General features: G+C 43.4%; 1 protein-coding gene across 4 annotated transcripts; it reads right to left on the bottom strand.

The window, feature by feature from the left end:
• Positions 1–332: 332 nt before the first annotated feature.
• On the bottom strand, positions 333–16,618 carry rras (RAS related). 4 transcript variants are annotated; one of them, XM_005461598.4, is made up of 7 exons: positions 16,285–16,618; positions 15,990–16,174; positions 14,606–14,693; positions 11,843–11,945; positions 9,248–9,356; positions 8,177–8,295; positions 333–1,444 (listed from the first exon to the last, which is right to left on the bottom strand). In XM_005461598.4, the coding sequence occupies exons 2-7, from the start codon at positions 16,074–16,076 to the stop codon at positions 1,360–1,362; spliced, it is 591 nt and encodes a 196-aa protein (XP_005461655.1). In that variant the 5' UTR covers positions 16,077–16,174; positions 16,285–16,618; the 3' UTR covers positions 333–1,359. The 4 variants fall into 4 exon arrangements, with proteins under 4 accessions (XP_005461655.1, XP_005461656.1, XP_025762359.1 ...); XM_005461599.4 differs by having other exon boundaries at positions 16,300–16,618; XM_025906574.1 differs by having other exon boundaries at positions 15,990–16,618.
• Positions 16,619–17,149: the final 531 nt, after the last annotated feature.

Raw genomic sequence — 17,149 nt, 5'->3', positions numbered from 1 at the left:
AGGGGGTCCATTGTCCCTCTCGGTGGGTTGCTCCCACAGAGCTTGAATCTGGGACTCTCCACCATTTGACCCTAGAACTGAAGAAGCTTCTCTGCTGAGAGGTTAAACATTTTCAAGCAACTTAAAGGAGTCCGGACGCTTTTCTTTCCAAGCTCAGACTACGATGACCTGGATGACTGAGAACCTTGACAGAGATACTGCTACTGTTGTGTCAGCACACAGACACAACAGCACATAGATGGTGGTGTAAATTCTCTGAAATTCATAGACTGAAAGTAAAAGGTGACACAAAGTTTATAATGAGACATTTATGAGAAAAGACAAAAGAAAAATAAAGTTCAGATAAATGTTTTAATAGTTTATAAAAGTGACTTATTTCAATATATTTTAAGGGTTCTGTTCAGTATGTTAGCTGTTCTTAGGACATCACGCTTCTTGCCACCTGGAGACCTACGATGTTGTGACTAGACTCTTCCAGTATATGGACAGGTTCTTCTCTAGCACTTTTCTACTATACTGGTGCACTCAAAGCGCTTATACCCCATTTTCACAATTACAATGATAAAGTAGAGAAATACGGGAAAAAAAAAAAAAAAAGTACAAAATCCCCCCAAATACATAGTATATAGTACCACGATGCAGCGATACAGCCATCACACAACACATGGCCAATACTATTATTTGATCAGGATCTTAAATGACATCTGTTATTCATGGATTTATTCAATATTGTACATCTTTTAAGACTGACTGTACCTTCTGCTATCAATCTTCTTTTTGTCTTGAACAATAATAATACTTCTTTGGAGCTCTCCTGCCCCTTGCAGGAGGGCATGGAAAATGGCATTGCTTTGGACCTTACGACTTAATATACAAAGCTATGCTAAGGGGACAATCAGCACTTGTCCATTTATGACATGATAATTTTTGCACATAGCACATTTAATGTCATTTCTTCAGACAGTTACAATTGCCGTGGTGTTGCAGATGCTGATATCTGTACTTGTTTAAAACAGCATCCTTAAAAGCACTGAAAAGTTAATTATACACTACATTTTTGGGTGATATTTCTATTTGTGGACACAAATTATGATTTGTGTTGTAACATTATTATTAATCTGCGTCACAAGTGCCACCCTGCTGCTGCTCACACCTCTTCCTTTCAATACTCTACTTAAAATTAAAAAAAATTAAACCAAATTAAACGTTGCTTTTAACAAAAGTGCAAATGTAATCATCTGGAAAGAAACTGATGCACCTTCTCTCTTGCGCTCTCTTTCAAAGACACTTACTCATATGTACACACAAAAAACACCTTTCTGCAGAGGAATGAGGCTTTGGTATTCATAATAATAGTGCTTAAAGGATGACACAGGGACAGCCACGTCTTTTCTCGTTCCCTGTGTGATGTGTTGGAGGAGGACTCTCCATCTCCTGAAATCGTCTGTAAAGCAGGAGAACAGATACAAAGGGATTAATTATCTTCACATTTTGCTCCTATTCACAGAGGCGACACAGTATCGAACATATATTGACTGATGCTGGCTTGAATAATGTAATTTCTTGGTCACGAAATCCAACCATGTATCTCTTGTCATGGGTTTTGACACAATTTGTTACCTTTGATTATAAAATACCATACCAAAATTTGCCTAGTGACAAAATATGAATACTAAATCGTAGTTGGCAACAGTGCTGTAATACAGTGTTTCCCAGCCTTTTGGAGCCACGGTCCATATTTCACTTTAGAAAAATCCCACGGCACACCACCAAACAGAAATGTCACCAAAAGCATACTGATAAGTCTTCCACCAGATATAGCAGAACTGGCTCAGTTTGTCCCCAGTTTACCTTTGTTGCTTCCTTCTAACCACTACTCATGCTCGGGCCTTCACCTGGGTCAGAGTTTTCTCCAGGACCAGGTCAGACTGAACACTTTATTTTTAAACATTTATTTATTGCTGTTACGCGCTGCGTCGTCTCACTCGAAGCATGACTATTATGTCATTTCTTCCTCGTCTTCTTCTGTTTTACTGCCAGCTGGCAACCCATTTCATTAGAGCAGGTAGTTGTACTGCCCTCTAGTGGTAGAGAATGTCATTGTTCTGCCCGTTAGTCACACCGGTCGCTTTGGTGTGCCGTGGAAGATTATCTGGTTCCACCTGATTAGTACTCTATGTGCCGCGGCACAGTGATTGTGAAACACTGCTGTAATAAGAGTGACCACTACTTCCTACAGCATCTATGTAAGTATTTATAAGTACCACTTATAAGTAAGTGGTACCAGTACCAAAGACCTCCCATCCCAAGGACCTCAGCAGCTACAGGCCGGTAGCCCTGACATCGCATCTGATGAAGACTCTCGAGAGGTTGGTTCTAAACCATCTGCGCCCCCTGGTGAGGTCTTCATTGGATCCGCAGCAGTTTGCTTACCAGCCTGGCATTGGGGTGGAGGACGCCATCATCTACCTCCTGCACCGAGCTCTGACTCACCTGGAGAAGCCTGGAAGCACTGTGAGGATCATGTTCTTTGATTTCTCTAGTGCTTTCAACACCATCCAGCCACGACTTCTGAGGGACAAGCTGGAGCTATCGGGAGTGGACCACCACATGTCCCAGTGGATACTGGACTACCTCACAGAACGCCCACAGTATGTGAGGTCACAGGGCTGTGTCTCTGATACGCTGGTCTGCAGTACGGGGGCCCCACAGGGAACTGTGCTGGCACCGTTCCTCTTCACCCTCTACACTGCAGACTTCAGTTACAACACAGACACTTGCCATCTCCAGAAGTTCTCAGACGACACCGCCATTGTGGGTCGGATGTTGGAGGGAAACGAACCGGAATACAGGGGGGGGTCATCAATGACTTCGTCAGCTGGTGCAAACAGAACCATTTTCACATCAATGCCAGCAAGACGAAGGAGCTGGTGATTGACTTCAGCAAGAAGCCACCCCCTATTACACCAGTGAACATCCAGGGTTTGGACATTGAAACGGTGGAGGAGCACAAATACCTGGGTGTTCACCTCAATAACAAACTGGACTGGTCCACAAACACAAATGCACTTTACAAAAAGGGTCTAAAGTCGCCTCCACCTGCTACAGCGGCTGAGATCCTTCGGGGTGAACAGGACACTCCTAAGGACGTTTTATGACACTGTGGTGGCGTCTGCTATTTTCTATGCTGTGGTCTGCTGGAGTGGTGGAATGGCAGAGAGGGACGGGGGGGGAAACTCAAACTGGTCAGGAGGGCCAGCTCTGTCCTGGACTGTCTGCTGAAGTCCATCGAGCAGGTTGTGGAGGAGAGGATGTTGTCTAAGCTAACATCCATCATGGACAACACCTCCCACCCCCTGCATGAGACTGAACACTGAGCAGCTTGTTCAGCAGTGGACTTTTACAGCCACAGTGCTGGAAGGAGCACTGCCACAGGTCATTCTTACCAGCAGCTGTCAGACTCTGTTACACAGTTTAACATTCTTTTGGTCAGCTTACTCAGCAGCTTGTTTGTTTACTGTACAGTTTATACATATCTCCGTACAATTTTTCTATACATTGTTACCTGTCTATATGAACTTCAGTTGCTTATGTTTATAGGACCACCTTATGTCTTATTTTTATATTTTATTTTCCCTTGCTGTAAGAGTTCTGTAACACTGAAATTTCTCATCCGTGGGATAATAAAGGTTTATTCTATTCTTCTTTGTAGAATCATTTTCTGATGGCCGGACATTGTCCTCCAGGATTTTATGGTGGAGAGCACAATTCATGGTTCCATCAGTGACGGCAAGTCACACCAGCACATTTAACTGTTGGTATGATGATCTTTATCTGAAATGCTTTGTTCGCTTTACGCCAGCTGTAACAGGACTCAAACTTCAAAAAATCTCCAGTTTTGTCTCATCAATGCACAGAATATTTTCCCAATGATTTGTTTTTCCCCAAAAGACGTTTTTAGCAAATGTGAGATGTACATTTCAGAGTGACAAACACACAAAAAACCCAAAATAATAAAATAAAAGTAAGAAATCAGGAAGGGGGCACTTCACTATGGCCTGCTAACCATTGTATGCATCTGATCTCAGATGTGATAAATCTTTTGTAAGAGTAAATGAGAACTCAATACTGGTTTCTTATTTTTACTAGCTGGACATTAAGAATACAGTCGTTTTTCATGGAGCTCAGAACTTATGTCTCTCCTATGATCCAGCATTCATCCTTATCAGCAAAATAACGTTGGTGAAGTCTGGAGAGGCCTCAGAACGATCTCAGGCCACAAACATCAGAACTCTCTGCCTGGGAGGGATGTGAGGTGGGCAAATGAACTGAATCATTTCTTCAACAGATTTGATTCAGCCATGAGGCAGTCTCCAACATCGGCTGCAGACTTACCCACCCCCACTGCTGCTGTTCCACCTCTGACACCTCAGACACTTCACACCTCCTCTATTCACCCTGCTCACTCCTCCCCACCCCCAACAACAGCATCCAATACACACTCAACACAAGGCTCCAGCCTGTCTCTCTCAACCACCCAGGTTCGGAGGGAACTGAGGAGGATTAAAGCCAAGAAGGCAGCGGGTCCAGATGGCATCAGCTCGAGGGTCGTCAGGTCCTGCGCGGACCAACTGTGTGGGGTGATGGAGCACCTCTTCAACCTGAGCCTGAGGCTGGGATGAGTCCCACAGCTCTGGAAAACTTCCTGTGTTGTTCCAGTGCCAAAGACTTCACGCCCCAAGGACCTCAACAGCTACAGGCCGGTGGCTCTGACATCCCACCTGATGAAGACCCTGGAGCGGCTGGTCCTGGCTCAGCTTCGGCGCCTTGTGAGCTCATCACTGGACCCACTTCAGTTTGCCTACCAGCCTGGCATTGGAGCGGATGATGCCGTCATTCACCTCCTACATCGTTCCCTTGCTCACCTGGAGACCGCTGGGAGCACTGTGAGAATCATGTTCTTTGATTTCTCCAGTGCCTTTAACACCATTCTTCCCTCGGTTCTGAAAGACAAGCTGGAGAACTCTGGAGTGGACCATCACCTCACTACCTGGATTCTGGACTACCTCACCGACCGACCACAGTATGTGAGGACTCAGGGCTGTGTGTCGGACAGGGTCGTCTGCAGTACGGGGGCCCCACAGGGAACGGTTCTGGCTCTGTTCCTCTTCACCATCTACACTGCAGACTTCTCCCACAACTCCACCCAGTGCTTCCTGCAGAAGTTCTCTGATGACTCTGCAATAGTCGGCCTCATCACTGATGGGGACGACAAGGAGTACAGAGGACTGACTCAGGACTTTGTGGACTGGTGCCAGCTGAACTACCTCCAGATCAATGCCAGTAAAACCAAGGAGCTGGTGGTAGACTTCCGCAGGCACAAACATCCTCCACTGCAACCACTGAACATCCAAGGTATGGACATCGAGGCTGTGGACAGCTACAGGTACCTTGGTGTTCATCTGAACAACAAACTGGACTGGACTCATAACTCAGACGCCCTCTACAGGAAAGGGCAGAGCAGGCTGTACCTGCTGCGGAGACTCAGGTCGTTTGGAGTGGAGGGCCCACTCCTGAAGACCTTCTATGACTCTGTGGTGGCCTCAGCCATCTTTTATGGTGTGGTCTGCTGGGGAGGCAGCATCTCTGCTGGGGACAGGAAGAGACGGCTGATCAGAAGGGCCAGCTCTGTTCTGGGAGGCCCTCTGGACCCAGTGGAGATGGTGAGTGACAGGAGAATGGTGGCTAAGCTGTCATCCCTGATGGACAACATCTCCCACCCCATGAATGAGACTGTGAAGGCACTGAGCAGCTCCTTCAGTGGGAGACTGCGGCACCCACGGTGTGGGACGGAGAGATTTCGCAGGTCTTTCCTCCCCACTGCTGTCAGACTCCACAATAAAGACTTTTGCAGCTGATCAAACACACAAACCCACACATGTGCAATAAGACTGCTATATGTGCAATTCTTCTTCTGACGAAGTTGTGTTTTTGTATTTTCCTACTCAGTTGTATATAGTATTTCTATTTCTATTTTATCCTATTGTATATATTATTCTATTTTATTCTATTGTACATAGTATTGTATTTTATTTTATTTTATTGCATTCCAGTGTTTTCTAATTTCTGCTACATAACTTTGCACTTTTGCTGTAACAAAACAAATTTCCCACCTGTGGGACTAATAAAGGCCATCTTATCTTATCTTATCTAACACTAGGATCTGTTATGAGTACAGCAGCTCACTGCTGAATGAACAAAAACCTACCCAACCAAACATTGGATTGTTTTGTGTTAGTGTCCCCCACATAAGAATAAACAAGCTTCTTTTGTTTTGCCGTTTCTAAAAAAAGTGGGTATGTAGTGTAAAAACAAAATAGAAACAAAGCAAATCATTTAAATATGCTATTATCATACAGATAACTAAAATGCTATCAGTCCATTTTCTGCTTCTTACTGCTTTTGGGTCACAGGAGACAGCTTTGACACCCCGTCCCCCTTCTGTGGGGGACACTGACGTGTTCTAAAGCCAGCAAAGACATGTCAATGGTCTGCACCAGGACCTCCTCCTGGTAGGATATGCCCAAAACACACCTCATCCACCAGTCTGCAGCAATCAGTCAGTCTCCCACTCCGTCTTTCCCTCACTTGTGTAAAACAAGAGAATGAGTTTGACTTACTGCCAGCAGTAGGGCAGGGGCTTGTCAATCAAGACAGTCCCACAATATGCAGAAACCTGGGGCAAATCTTATCTACCACTGAGCTGATGCTACTGACAAGCATCAGCCATGTCAGGATGGAGGAGATCCTTGAGGAAAACTGACTTGCAATCCCTTTTATTCTGATTTATTACCACTTTGAAAAAGCTCTCAAATTCTATGGGGAAAGGGTTTTATTTTACCTTGTTAGCCATCTTTATTGTTAAACACTTAAATCTTCAATTTAGTTGGTTATATTATTTTTGCAGGTTAATGTTTCACAAAGTATTTGGACGGCAACTGTTTTAATCTACAGTCTTCTTATTCTGCATTTACCTGCCTAATTGTTACGTTTTTACATTTTGAGATGAGATGGAATCATATTTTTTACTTGAGTAAAAGTCTACAGTTTACAGTTTTTGAGTAGTCTCTCTTTTTCTGTCAGTCAATGAACACTTCACTACACTTCAAATCAAATAGCATTCAATTCAATTGCAATAACTGTACAAATTTTAAGATAACAAAGCATGAAATGGTTTAAAATGTGTTTTAAAAAAGTTTTGCATTAACTGTATGTTTTCATAAGTCTGAATCATTGCTGAAATCAGTACATGGTGCCATTCTTGGTGTAGGAGCCATTTTTGTGTTCTTGATGCATGCTCAATCATCCAGGTAAGTAAATCCCCCAAAGTTGATCCTGTTCATCTGGACGTTTTCAGTGGGAGAAACGTTTCATCCAAGTGACTTCTTCAGTCTAGGCTGACTGTAGCTGTGATTGCAGCCATTCCCCAACTCTGGGCTGGTTTCAGTCATTATGCAGATGTACTGTTTATAAGACTGGGGAAACCTGCAGTCAGCTGAGACTGAAGAAGTCACTTGGATGAAACGTTTCTCCCACTGAAAACGTCCAGATGAACAGAATCAACTTCTGGAGCATTTTTTGTGTTGTTACCTTATGTGTGCCACTAGGGGCCACTTTATGTTTTTACAGTATGTATGTTTTTATGGTACGTCAGGTGTTGCTGGTCGGAAGGAGCAAACAGTTTGTGAGCGCTGCGCTGTTGTGATTTATGATAAAAGACCGTTGAACAACAAATGCAACCGATAGAAGGCAATAATGGTGTTAAACACACAAGTACGGCTGGAGTTATTGGACTGACAGCGGCACCACAGCCATCCAACAGCTCAGGCTTAGCCTCTACACTTGTCTTGTCTGAAAGTCAGACAGATTGATAGACTGATATCCTTTTTTTTTTTTTTTTTTTCAGGACACTGAAGCTTCAGACATTTGTTACAAACCAAAAGGTGGACCATAACAGCTAACACTTCCTAGTGGGAACAGCAGCCAAAATAACAAAAAAGAAATAAAATTACAGTGTGTGCTGTTGAGAAATGTTAAAGTGCAGTTTGCCCGGCTGCCTCTGCTAGTCCCAGCAGGGACGTAAACTAAAACAAACTCATATAAATAAGGACTGTACCTAATAATATGCACAAGCTCCAAGAAGGCTTCATCAACATTGTAGCGATTCTTCGCCGAAGCCTCCATGTAGTGGATCCTATTCTCTCTGGCAAACGCCTGTGCGTCCTCCTTGGGTATCTGCAGACACAATAAACAACATCAAGTCCAAGATCCAGTGCTGTTCTTGTCATCCTGTGAAAATATGTAGAAAACTTGTCACTTTGTCCTGAAAAAAATGAAGGTAAGTAATCTCAACAAGTACAAGGCTTAAAAATCCTGTGGAACAAGACAACAAAAACCCCAAAAACACTGGGGACACTGAGGTCAAAGTCACTGAGATTCTTCTGAGATTTTTAGTAGATACACCTATTTGAAGTATCTGAACATATCTGAAAGACAAAAAAAAAAAAACCATTAAAGTCCAGACACGGCGCCTAGCCCTTGAGTTGATCCAGCCACTGTTCATGGAAGCCTAATCAAGTCCCAGTGGAAGTCAAGAAGCCATTCTTAAGGAGCGGAAACAGGGAAACAGGCAGGACCCGGACTGTAAATCAGCAGCAACAGCTCTGGTAGAGTGATGAATCCAATTTTTACCAGTTCAAAGTATTTTCAAGGACATGCAGAGTTTACTGTGACAGAGGAGGATGTTATGGTGAGCTTTGGGCTGCTACCCTGTTGAGCTGTGGTTTTCCAGTCCTTTCGGGACCTGTGTCAGAACCAGTGGTCCAATTATTAATAGAGTAAATAGATTGGCATCTATATTTCCCAATTTTCCTCTATATTATTTTTTAGTAATTTGGGGTACAGGTTCATCTTTCACAGGCACACTTTAACTTTCAGATTACAGGAATCGGATTGGAAGCTTGGATATTTGATAAGTGGATGCCTCAAGCTCCTGAGTTACAGGAGCTGCTTCTCCTTGTATAATAATTTGTGGAATAAATGAGACTAAGCCAGAAAAGTTGTTTATAAAACTGCAGATATCGCCTAAACTGTTGAGATTCCAGAACTTTCCTTCTGCAGTAGATCTGGAACAATGATCTGGAATGGAAGAAAAATGACATTATAGAAGTGTATTGTTGTTAGTTACCACTCTTTGCTGTTCCAGGTCTGCCTTGTTTCCAACCAGCACCATGGGAAAATCATCTCTGTCTTTCACTCTCAGGATCTGGGTGTGGAACTTCTGGACTTCATGATAGCTGATAGTTGGAAGGACAGAAACAATTACCAGTCACAGTATAAAGAAGTCTACAGATTAAAATAGCCCTTCTCATCCATTTTAATAGTTCCAGACAAAGTCTTCCTTATATATTAACATATTGTATTGTTAAATAGTCTAGTCCATTTTTGTTAATGGTAAATGGTAAATGGCCTGTATTTATATAGCGCCTTTATGGTCCCTAAGGACCCCAAAGCGCTTTACATATCCAGTCATCCACCCATTCACACACTGGTGATGGCAAGCTACATTGTAGCCACAGCCACCCTGGGGCGCACTGACAGAGGCGAGGCTGCCAGACACTGGCGCCACCGGGCCCTCTGACCACCACCAGTAGGCAACGGGTGAAGTGTCTTGCCCAAGAACACAACGACCGAGACTGTCCAAGCTGGGGCTCGAACCGGCAACCTTCCGATTACAAGGCGAACTCCAAACTCTTGAGCCACGATCGCCCTGTACAACCGCAATGTTAATGTTACTGTACAACCGCAACCCACATAATTTCCCTCGGGATTAATCAAGTATGCTGATTCTGATGATTCTGAAGTCTGATGATGAACACACTGAGAATTAGTTCCAGTATTACCATCTACCAGGTAATGACATGGTTTTTCTTTAGTTAATTATTTGGTTATGTTTGTAGGTGATTCCAAGCGAGGAAGCGGAGGCCTAGAAGATAGTGCAGCAGTGGTGGTAATGAGGTTTGTTCCTGGTTCAACCCTCGGCTGAAGCTGATAAAGTTTCATTACCAAACAGCAGAGGGTACAGTGACTGAGTTTCTTCTAACGTATTGGACTTACAGATACACAGCTTTTCTCTTCTAATTAAGTACTTGATGCACTTTCTACTACAAGTGTCATCCATATAACATTCACACACACTGTGACGCACTGTGTTCACCATCTTGCTCAAAGATACTTTGACATGCAGGCTGGAGGACTCTACGCCCCGAACCACAGCCCCCCTGTACTGCAGTGTAGTGTGCAGGTGCACTGAGAGACAACACTCCCAGAGTAAATGTTAAGATAACACAGGATCAGATTATTACAAAAATGTGTTTTAACTTTGTGTCCTTCTTGTCCATAATTGAGTTTCAGATGAATAAAATGTGGCTTTTGCATCGCACTCTAAAGCTGTGGTTCTCTCCTCTTCCTGAGAATGGCAACAGTAATACATTAGAAACCAAAAGCTGGACCATAAGAGTTGCTGGGAGGAAAAGCACCCAAAACAGAAGAAAAAAGATGAAGCAAAATTAAGACCCTAGCCCGGGAACAACTTACTAATTGGAACCAGGACTTTTCTGTACACAAGAATTGGCCCTGGGGTTTCACAGAGCTGTACTTGTCATGTTATACATTCTTCTCTAAGGCAATATTACTAGGAATAAAACTGCATCTACACAGGAACCGGTTTGCTCATCGCCCATCACTTTGAAGATGATGGCTGGTTGTTTGAAGAGATTCCAGGTTCCAGTTGAGCCTCTAAGATATTTACTACCAGGTCACATCTCAATCGATGGTATTCAGTGGTACTCTAATAATCCCAGACATCCTCACCACTGGACCACCTTTAGATCCCCCCTGCCACCTGCTCCTGGACTTCCTCACAAACTGGCCTCAAGCAGTCTGACTCGGCCCCACCTTTTCCCTCGACTGTCACTCAGCACCGGATACCCATAGGGCTGCGTTCTCACCCCCCTACTTTACACCCTGTACACATACGGCTGCACACCAACCCACCCAACCAACATCATCGTAAAGTAGGCCGATGACAAGATAAAATAAACCTTTATTAGTCCCACAAGTGGGAACTTTGCTTGGTCACGGCAGAAAGTGGACAGGCCGGACGTAGAGAACTTGTCCCGCTGCTGCCTCTTAAAACAAAAGAACTCAATGTTCTTCAGGAGACACAGATCATCTGTGCCTGAGGTTAATCAGGTCCCACACCCCCAGACTCACTAACAGCTGCGTACCCTGGGCCATGTTAACAAACACTATCCCCCCACAATCCCCCCTGCCCACCCACCTCACCAATCTGAGCCATGGTCTCAGTTACCCTCGTCTTTCAGGCCAACCACAGACAGACTCTATGCAGACCAAGTCTTTCCTTTGTGCTACCTCCAAACACTTTGCTCTCCAATGTGTGCCTTTCTATTGTTAGGTATATATTTCTCTAGACTGTATATACGTCTTTTGTTTGCGCTTTATTCCTGATATCTTTACCATTTTTTTTTGTGAACCCGGCAGGTGCGTGCACCCGGCAGGGTTGTACATGTACAATGACGATAAAAGGCTATTCTATTCTTAACGCTGACTCGTAGTCACTTCAGTCTCTTGCTTCCTATGGTCTCTAGCTGCCACATCACTACGTCGTGCTTGCAGTGTGTACATACCTTTACAATATAACTTTATAGCACTCTGTACAAGAGACATACAAACAAACATCACACACACACACACACCGTACCTGCCGCGGTCATTGAGTGCAAACACCAGTAAAAAGCCTTCTCCAGACCGCATGTACTGCTCCCTCATCGCACCAAACTCCTCCTGACCTGCTGTATCCAAGACTGACGCATACAGAGACATGATTACATATACACATAAATACAAAACATACATAGTATTCACAGACACAGACATACACTGTATTATTGTCAAAAGTATTCAGCCACCCATCCAAATCATTGGTACAATCACTTCTACAGCCACAGGTGTATAAAACCCAACATGCTGAGCACTTCTACAAACACTTTGTGAAAGAATGGGTCGCTCTCAGGAGTTCAGTGAGTTGCAGCACCATGATTTAAGTACTTTGAAGCAACTGTTGTATACATATATATATAACTGGCGCTATATAAAAGACATTGAATTGAACAGAACTGAAGTGCAGTGGTGAAATTTCCTCGCTGCTAAATATTCTACAGTGACCGTTAGTGGTATTATAGTGTGATGGCTGCAGTTACAGCCACACGTGGTAATATCTACCAAACATCAGTGTAGAGGCTGACACATAACACTACACTTACATTTTTCTTTCTTTAAATATAGCATTTAATTTACAGGATAATAAAGAGTTGGTTTGTATTTAGAAGTAATTTACATACATAACACTGTATTCTAAAATAAGTGTGCACATTTTAGTTTACACTGTTGTCTTTATGATTTAATCTTTCCTTGTTTTCTCAGTTACCTCAGTGACAGCTGCTCCCAGTCCCTTGGTTGATGAGCTAATAGGTGGATAAGGGGCGGAGCAAGCCTATATGGAGACCTGCAAATTGGGTCATACCACCACAACTCTGGATCATGGGGGGGGAAATGGGATTTGTTATGTTAGTTTCAGTTGGGTATTTTTGTGTTCTACCCCTTTTTTGCGTTTTTGTGGGCTGATCAGCCACTATTTAAGTTTCCCCTTTGTCTCATTTAGGTAGGTTAGTTTGTTTGAGTTAGTCGTGTTGTTTGCTGTCAGTGTTTGAGTGGAGTTCTGTTATTTTGACCTGTTTTGTGGGCCTAAGATTGAGATTTTTCTGTATAATTTGACCAAGTTTGTTTTGGGGTTGAACAACCTGTGCTGATGTTCATCACTGCTCGGTCCATCACATATAGTAAAGTGCGAGCAATTGAGAACAACAGCAACTCAGTCACAAAGTGGTAAGCCAGAGCAGGGTCAGCAGATGAGGCCCATAGGGGTTGGCAACTTTCTCCAGTCAACTGCTACAGACCTCCAAACTTCATGTGGCCTTCAGATTAGCTCAAGAACAGCACATACAGAGCTTCATGGAATGGGTGAGCAGCTGCATCCAAGCCTTACATCACCAAGCACATTACAAAATCTCAGATGCAGTGGTATTAAAGCACGTCACTACTGGACTCTAGAGCAGTGGAGACATGTTCTCTAGAATGACTAATCTGACAAACGTATGAATAAGTCTGGGTTTAGTGGTTACCAGGAGAGCATTACTTATCTGACTGCATTGTGCCACATGCAAAGTTTGGTGGACTATAGTTTAGGGTTGTCTTTAGAAGTTGGGCTCAGCCCCTTAGTTCCAGTGAAAGGAACTCTTTATGCTTCAGCATACCAAAACATTTTGGACAACTTCATGCTCGCAACTTTGTGGGAACAGGTGACAATGGCCCCTCCCCATTCCAAGATGACTACGCACCAGTCACAAAGCAACTTACTGCATTACACGGATGGAAGAACGTGACTGGCCTGCAAAGAGTCCTGACCTCAATGCCACAGAACACCTTTGGGATGAATTAGCAGAGACTGTGAGCCAACATCCAACATCAGTGTCTGACCTCACAAATGTGCTTCAGGAACAACGGTCAAAGATTCCCATAAACACACTCCTAACCCTTGTGGAAAACCTTCCCAGAAGAGTTGAAGCTGTTATAGCTGCTAACGGTGAGCTGACATCATATTAAACCCATGGATTAGGAATAGGATGTCACCCAACTTCGTACACATGTGTAGACAGACTAGCGAAAAATTTTGGCAATATAGTGTAAACATGTCCTGATGCATGCTCAATCATCCAGGTAAACAAGTCCCAAAAGGTTGATTCTGTTCATGTGGATGTTTTCAGTGTGAGAAACGTTTCGTCATCATCCAGGTGACGTCTTCAGTCTCAGCTGACGGCAGGTTTCCAACCTTATAAACACCTGGATGAGGGACGAAACGTTTCTCCCACTGAAAACGTCCAGATGAACAGAATCAACCTTTTAGAAATATAGTGTATGCATGGTAACTCGTACTGCTAACAGAAAATCTGTAACATTAAGCTGAATTTTCACTTGTTCTGTGTCATAAAAATCACCCACTAAGGAAACACAAGTGTTTTTCTTAGTGGTTTCACTAAAACCGATTCTCTACTGTTGCATTAACCAAAAAAAAAAAATCACTAAACTGTATCAATTAGGGTAAGTGTGATGTGTGTGAAGGGAACAGTAAGGAAAAGTCTTACAAACAGCACCTCTGCTGTGTCTGAGACTCACAAATAAGTGGTGAAAGAACAGTGTGGCCCAGCACACTATCCTGACAGCACCAGCCCACTAACAAGTCCTAACAAGGGAAATGAAACATCCAGAAAGCAAACACACTGCCTGTATCATATCCCATCACAATGTAACACACCCTTTGTTTTCAACAAAGCTTTTTCCAAACCCTGCAATTACTCTGACACTCTGTGTGAATTAGGACAGATATATCTCCAGTGTAATGTCTTACTGTCAAGCCGGGTCTCCTTTCCATCCACGGTACAGATCTTGGTGTAGGAGTCTTCAATGGTGGGGTCGTAGTCGGACACAAAGTACGACTGTGGGACACACTCCAAGTTAGTAACATCAATACTAGACTGTGCTTAGCAGCTTAGCAGAGTGGCTTGTTTTACACCTCTCATAACCAAGGCCAGTGCCTGATAGGCATTTATTAATATTATTTACAAATGGTGAGAACAAAAGTGATGCAGCAAAAATGATGAAAAGTGCCTAGAGAATTATTAAGTTTAGAATGAATATGTAACAACTTTAGTACTTCTCCTTCAGTGTACTCTATAATCCACTATTTACTGCTACAGTTCTGCTACAGTAATGACTGTACTACTGTACTACAGCCTGAACCGTTCATTAGGCAGCCAGTTTAATGAAGACCTTTTTGTGTTAAACAGAATATAATGCAACAAAAGCTGGCCCGAGGTAATGAAGAAACTCTTACCATATAGTGTGGAAGCAGAAGCACCAACTCAGTTCTCTACAACCCTCTCAGCACTGGTTCCAGTGCATGCAGCAGAGAACTGAACAATTCCCAGCGACACATTAACAGAACCAGGGGTGGAAGATAACTAATTTACTGAAGTGCACTTTTAACATGTTTAGAGTTTAAGTATTTCTATTTAAAAATATTTCAAATAGAAATCTCGTCATATTATACTGTGTTTTCATAGAGAATCCCTATTTTACTGTAATGCACAAAATCCCTGTTTCTTTGTCCACCAACTCCTATATGATCAGGAGCTGAGCAACCTAAACTTGGCCCTCAGGCTCAACTTCGTCCCTGGAGGTTCTGACATCACGATGTTCCCCAGCCGTCATCTAATAGTAACGTGTCATTTATATCCAGGAAAGTTACACATGTCTAACAACATACTATCTACATCCTTTAGTTACCTCCCTCTGTATAACAGTTTACCAACACGAGGCTAAACACTGTTGTAGCAAAGTCAAGCACGATCAAGTATAGATATACAAGTTCAATATTATATGACCAGCTGGGCCAAGGTGGTTTGAGATGCATAATTAAAGTTTTGATTGCTTTTGTTGTGATTCTAACTTACAATGAGAATGAATGACTTTAGCTCGAGTGGAGAAGTCTATGACTACTAGTGTTTTTGGTTTGCTTTAGTTGTTTAACTGCTGCTCAATAGCTGAATAAGACATTAGTGGTAAACCATTAACCACTAACAGGTCATCTGTTCCAAATGCAGGTCACTTGTTGAACCTTGACAAGGTTGAGTTTGTGGAAATAACCGCTCAATAACGACCCACCAGTGGATCGACGCATTAACCTACAGACAGGTCCACAGTATGTTCTACACGTGTTGTAGAGTCAGTACCTGGATGAACTGGATGGTAAGGGCGCTCTTTCCCACTCCTCCTCCCCCCACAACCACCAGTTTGAATCTTTCCTCTTCTCCACTCATTTTCAGCTCTTCAGTCCGGACCAAAGACTCTCCGAGCGCACAGCAGCCACAGGACCTCACAGGCGCGCTAGATCCAGGTCTCGCAGTAAGCCTGCTAACTGTAATGAGACACCAACATGGACGGTTTTCAAAACTTTGGTGTGCGAACGACGGACTCAGGGCCACACCTGTAAACCAAAGTCCTGACGGAGTTCCACTGTCCACGCACCAAAATAACACGCACCGACGGGGTTCTGCTTTGAGTTCGGCCTTAAAGCGGGACTGTAGCAATCGCCGTCTCCTTTTCTTTTCTTCTTTCGGCTCTTTTCTCGTCGGCCTCCAGTCAGCTTCTGGGCGGAACTGCTTCCTCTTTTCTCTTTCCTCAAGAAACTACAGCAGCAACTACATCACACTGATGTCATAGGCGGTGGTGACTTTCCCCACGCTGCGAGGACTCTGCAAACACACGGCAGCCTTCGTCTGCTTCAAATTAAAAACTAATCTGAAACTAATCTTTCGGGTGTCAGCTTCCTTATTCGGTCACCGGAGCATCCGTGACATCATCATTTCTACCTAACGGATGTGCCCGTACACCGTGAGAACTTACGGCATTGATTAAACGGATGTGAAACTTTTTACAAGATGTTATTCGCGCTTTGAAACGGAACCAAACTGGTTTAATAACACAGTTAAACACATCTGAAATTCCAGTATGGAATACTTAAGCTTCAGAAATCCCGACGTTTGCTAAGGCAAAGTAAACACGCAGTGAAGTGTACTAATACTGCTGCACAGCTTCGCAATGAAAACGGCCTAAAGCATACCGCAAAGCAGCAAGACAACTAAATAGGACATGTTGTGTCAGCCCAACAGGGCATACGGCCAAGACAACATTTAAGAAGTGAGATGCACACGAGGTAAAGGCCTGGCAGGAAACGGATTTCCATTATGTTAGTTTGCCCAGTTATTTGTGAGCCTCTCAAAATGGGAACTTAAATGGATGCAGTTCCTGTTCACACTATACTTTTGTTAAAGCCCTTAAATGCAAGCTGAACATCTGCCCTTTATTCATATAATTGTTTTTAAATCCACTG

This window comes from Oreochromis niloticus, linkage group LG4, assembly GCF_001858045.2.
Source record: "Oreochromis niloticus isolate F11D_XX linkage group LG4, O_niloticus_UMD_NMBU, whole genome shotgun sequence".
In the NCBI taxonomy this organism is placed as follows: domain Eukaryota; kingdom Metazoa; phylum Chordata; class Actinopteri; order Cichliformes; family Cichlidae; genus Oreochromis; species Oreochromis niloticus.
Note: the sequence above shows the minus strand (reverse complement) of the source record. Positions and strands in the feature narration are given on the sequence as shown.

Excerpts from the sequence above, each read along its gene's own strand:
- rras (XM_025906574.1), bottom strand. The coding sequence starts at position 16,076 with ATGAGTGGAGAAGAGGAAAGATTCAAACTGGTGGTTGTGGGGGGAGGA. Across the intron at positions 14,694-15,989 it reads TTACCATCCAGTTCATCCAG|TCGTACTTTGTGTCCGACTA; the intron begins GTACTGACTCTA and ends TGTGTCCCACAG. Across the intron at positions 9,357-11,842 it reads GCACTCAATGACCGCGGCAG|CTATCATGAAGTCCAGAAGT; the intron begins GTACGGTGTGTG and ends TCCAACTATCAG.